Source organism: Teleopsis dalmanni, unplaced genomic scaffold (genome assembly GCF_002237135.1).
Source record: "Teleopsis dalmanni isolate 2A unplaced genomic scaffold, ASM223713v2 unscaffolded_contig_3448, whole genome shotgun sequence".
NCBI lineage: Eukaryota > Metazoa > Arthropoda > Insecta > Diptera > Diopsidae > Teleopsis > Teleopsis dalmanni.
Window position 1 is genome coordinate 911 of NW_024034830.1, and position 4,066 is coordinate 4,976.

Below are 4,066 nucleotides of genomic sequence, written 5' to 3' on the forward strand. Positions count from 1 at the left end.
GGCATCTCCAAGGCAGTTAAGGCATCTGGACAGTTCACGACAGACATACAACACATCGCCGGAAAAAATAACAACGTAACAGATTTACTTTCATGTATTAAAGAAATAAATGGCTGCCAACAGATTGATTTCAACAAGTTAGCTGAGAGCCAGAAAGACGACGCTGAATTAAAAAACCTGTTAACCAAAAATCAGACATCGTTGGAACTCAAGTGGATCAGCATGCCAAACTCTATGAATCCAATTGCATGCGATGTGTCAACTAAACGAGCGCGTCCCTGGGTTCCTCAAAGACATCGACAGCAAGTTTTCCGGGCGATACACAATCTGGGGCATCGATTAAGTAAATCATCAATCAAACAAATATGTGAGCGTTTCGTTTGGCCAGGCATGAAAAAAGACATAACGAAGATGGTAAAATCTTGTCATCCATGCCAACGTACCAAGGTATCCAGATATAATCAAACAATACTTGGTAGTTTCAAGCTACCAGAGCAACGATTTTCTTCACTACATATCGATATCATAGGGCCATTACCAATGTCAAATGGATTCAGCTACTGTTTAACGGGCATTGATCGTTTTACCAGATGGCCAGTTGCTATCCCTATGGCTGATATTAATGCAAGCACAGTGGCGGCAACATTACTGGAGGGTTGGATCGCACATTACGGCGTGCCATCTGAAATAATAACCGACCAAGGTCGACAATTCGAGTCAAAATTATTCAATGAACCCACGAGATTAATTGGCACAAAACACAAAAACGACATCAAGGCGACTCCTGCAGAAATGGTTTATGGCACGACACTTAGATTACCAGGTGAATTTATCGAAAGTCCCAGTAAAGACATGTCCAACTCGGAATTCGTACAATCACTACGAGACGTAATCGAGCAACTAAGACCAGTACCTACGGCAAACCACTCCATATCAAAAACATTTGTACAACCAGATCTTAACAAATGTACTCATGTTTATCTGCGCGATGACACTATTCGACTACCTCTCAAAGCACCTTACGATGGACCATTTAAGGTAACCGATCGCGACGATAAGCTGATGACCATTCTACGGAAAGACAAATCAGTACGTGTAAGTATAGATCGGGTCAAAGCTGCCTATCTCTGTGATGACGAGCAAGAAACAAATCAACATCAGATAGCACGACATGCTTGTACTCATCGAAAAGCAGACGAAAATAACCAGAAGCAACATACAAAGAAAACTCAAACATCGTCTAGCGGCAGGCGAATTCGGTTGCCAGTTCGATTTGCGGAGAATGTTTAATCAGTGGCATAGGATCACTAATTATATCGTGACATTGCTTCGCTCAGTCACTGGAGAGGGAGTGATGTGGCGCACGAGACTTTCAACTACAAACGCAATTTTAGCTTGAAGATCTCGTTTGAAAATTGCACTTAAGGCGTACGCAACAGTGGTACGCTCTCTATCTCTCGGCAAGCATTATCTATATTATTAAGAAGATTTAAAATGTAAATATATAAATTAAAATAATAAATTATCTATAGATATAAAAACATATGTATATACATATATGCATTTTATATTATGTTCGTTTTCTTTAATTTGTATGTATATTTAAATATGTTTATATTTTGTTTATTAAACTATTTTGTATGTTTTGTTCTTTATTATTTTACTAATATTTGCAATATTACAATTTAATTTAAGTCTAAGAATGTAAAATATGTATTTACATAATATTCGCTAATTTGACACTTGCTTAACTTAATTAATTCTAAGAATATAATTATCTATTTTACAATGTTTGGTTATTTAATAATACAAATTATTTTAATAATATTCTTATTCTTAACATTCAAAAAAAATATAAATTCACTATATATTTTTATGACTAAATTCTGGCTAAGTTCTTTTACATTATTGTTAATAAGAATTGTATTAATTGATCTTATGTATATTAAGTGCTAACTTGAATTGTAGAGCTAACATATTTCTTATTCATTATAGAAATGTTTGTTGATTTTAGACTTCTCTAAGGCCCACAAGCAATGCTTACGAAGTAAAAGCAGAATTAAAAAATCAAGAAGCTGGATTAGATGTTTGTACAGGGCCCATTAAACCACTGAGGGGTTTTTTTCTTGCACATTTCTATTATTAAACTTTTAATGCCAATTGCGTCTGGTTTATTTTCGAATACAGTTTTAAAAACCTCGACATGTTTACAAGAAACATTGAAAAAACTTTCTGATGGCGCAAACAGGTTACCGAAATTTGAAAGAGAATTATAATTTTTATAGTAGATGAAAAGCTCACTTGGAGCAGTCAAAATTTCATCCCTTTTTTTTAAGTTTATATTGCAAGCTTCACTATTTAGTTTTAAAAGTATTTTTTTAGCTACGTACCCTATTGTGTATCTTAAAGACAATAAATCAATATTTATGTTCTTTGAATTGGAAAATGCATCTGATGTAATGCAATTTGCGATGTCATTGCACTCTAGATCAGAGTAGGCTTCTATTACACAGTTACTAGACACCCTAAAGTTATTTTCATCGAGTTTTATCAAAGAAGAAGAAAGCACATCATCAAGGCACTTGTTATCATTATCCTCACTTATTTCACAATTGGCTAAATTAAAACACTTTTAATATTTAAATTGCAATATGATATTAATAACTGAATTTATAAATTATAAGTCACCATTTATATATGGTACAATTTTTTACCTAGATATGTTGTTTTTTAAAAACCTTTACAATAAATAATAAGTAATAAAATAACTTAATAATAAAAAAACAATAAACTATTAAAATTAAAAACAAAACCGCAATAAAAGAATGGACAGAAGATGCAAAATTGACTTTTGTAACTTACAAAAAAGCACTCGCAGATGCAAGTACATTAGCACATTCAACCACAGACGGTAAACTGGTGCTCCACGTCGATGCAAGCAACTCAGCAGTAGGTGCAGAACTACACCACATACGAAATGGACAGATCGAACCTCTCGGTTTTTATTCAAAGCGTCTAACCGACACTCAAAAACGATACAGCACATACGATAGAGAATTGCTTGTCATCTACCAAGCCATTAAACACTTTGTGCACATGATCGAAGGTAGAAAATGCACAGTTTTGACGGATCACAAGCCTATCATATTTGTGTTTCAACAGAAACCTGAAAAGGCATCTCCAAGGCAGTTAAGGCATCTGGACAGTTCACGACAGACATACAACACATCGCCGGAAAAAATAACAACGTAACAGATTTACTTTCATGTATTAAAGAAATAAATGGCTGCCAACAGATTGATTTCAACAAGTTAGCTGAGAGCCAGAAAGACGACGCTGAATTAAAAAACCTGTTAACCAAAAATCAGACATCGTTGGAACTCAAGTGGATCAGCATGCCAAACTCTATGAATCCAATTGCATGCGATGTGTCAACTAAACGAGCGCGTCCCTGGGTTCCTCAAAGACATCGACAGCAAGTTTTCCGGGCGATACACAATCTGGGGCATCCAGGAAGTAAATCATCAATCAAACAAATATGTGAGCGTTTCGTTTGGCCAGGCATGAAAAAAGACATAACGAAGATGGTAAAATCTTGTCATCCATGCCAACGTACCAAGGTATCCAGATATAATCAAACAATACTTGGTAGTTTCAAGCTACCAGAGCAACGATTTTCTTCACTACATATCGATATCATAGGGCCATTACCAATGTCAAATGGATTCAGCTACTGTTTAACGGGCATTGATCGTTTTACCAGATGGGCAGTTGCTATCCCTATGGCTGATATTAATGCAAGCACAGTGGCGGCAACATTACTGGAGGGTTGGATCGCACATTACGGCGTGCCATCTGAAATAATAACCGACCAAGGTCGACAATTCGAGTCAAAATTATTCAATGAACCCACGAGATTAATTGGCACAAAACACAAAAACTTCATCAAGGCGACTCCTGCAGAAATGGTTTATGGCACGACACTTAGATTACCAGGTGAATTTATCGAAAGTCCCAGTAAAGACATGTCCAACTCGGAATTCGTACAATCACTACGAGACGTAAT

General features: G+C 35.8%; 1 protein-coding gene across 1 annotated transcript; it reads left to right on the forward strand.

Moving 5' to 3' along the window:
- The first annotated feature begins 222 nt into the window (after window positions 1–222).
- Window positions 223–1,290, forward strand: LOC119665078. The gene has a single exon (XM_038074399.1). The coding sequence runs from the start codon at window positions 223–225 to the stop codon at window positions 1,288–1,290; it is 1,068 nt and encodes a 355-aa protein (XP_037930327.1).
- Window positions 1,291–4,066: the final 2,776 nt, after the last annotated feature.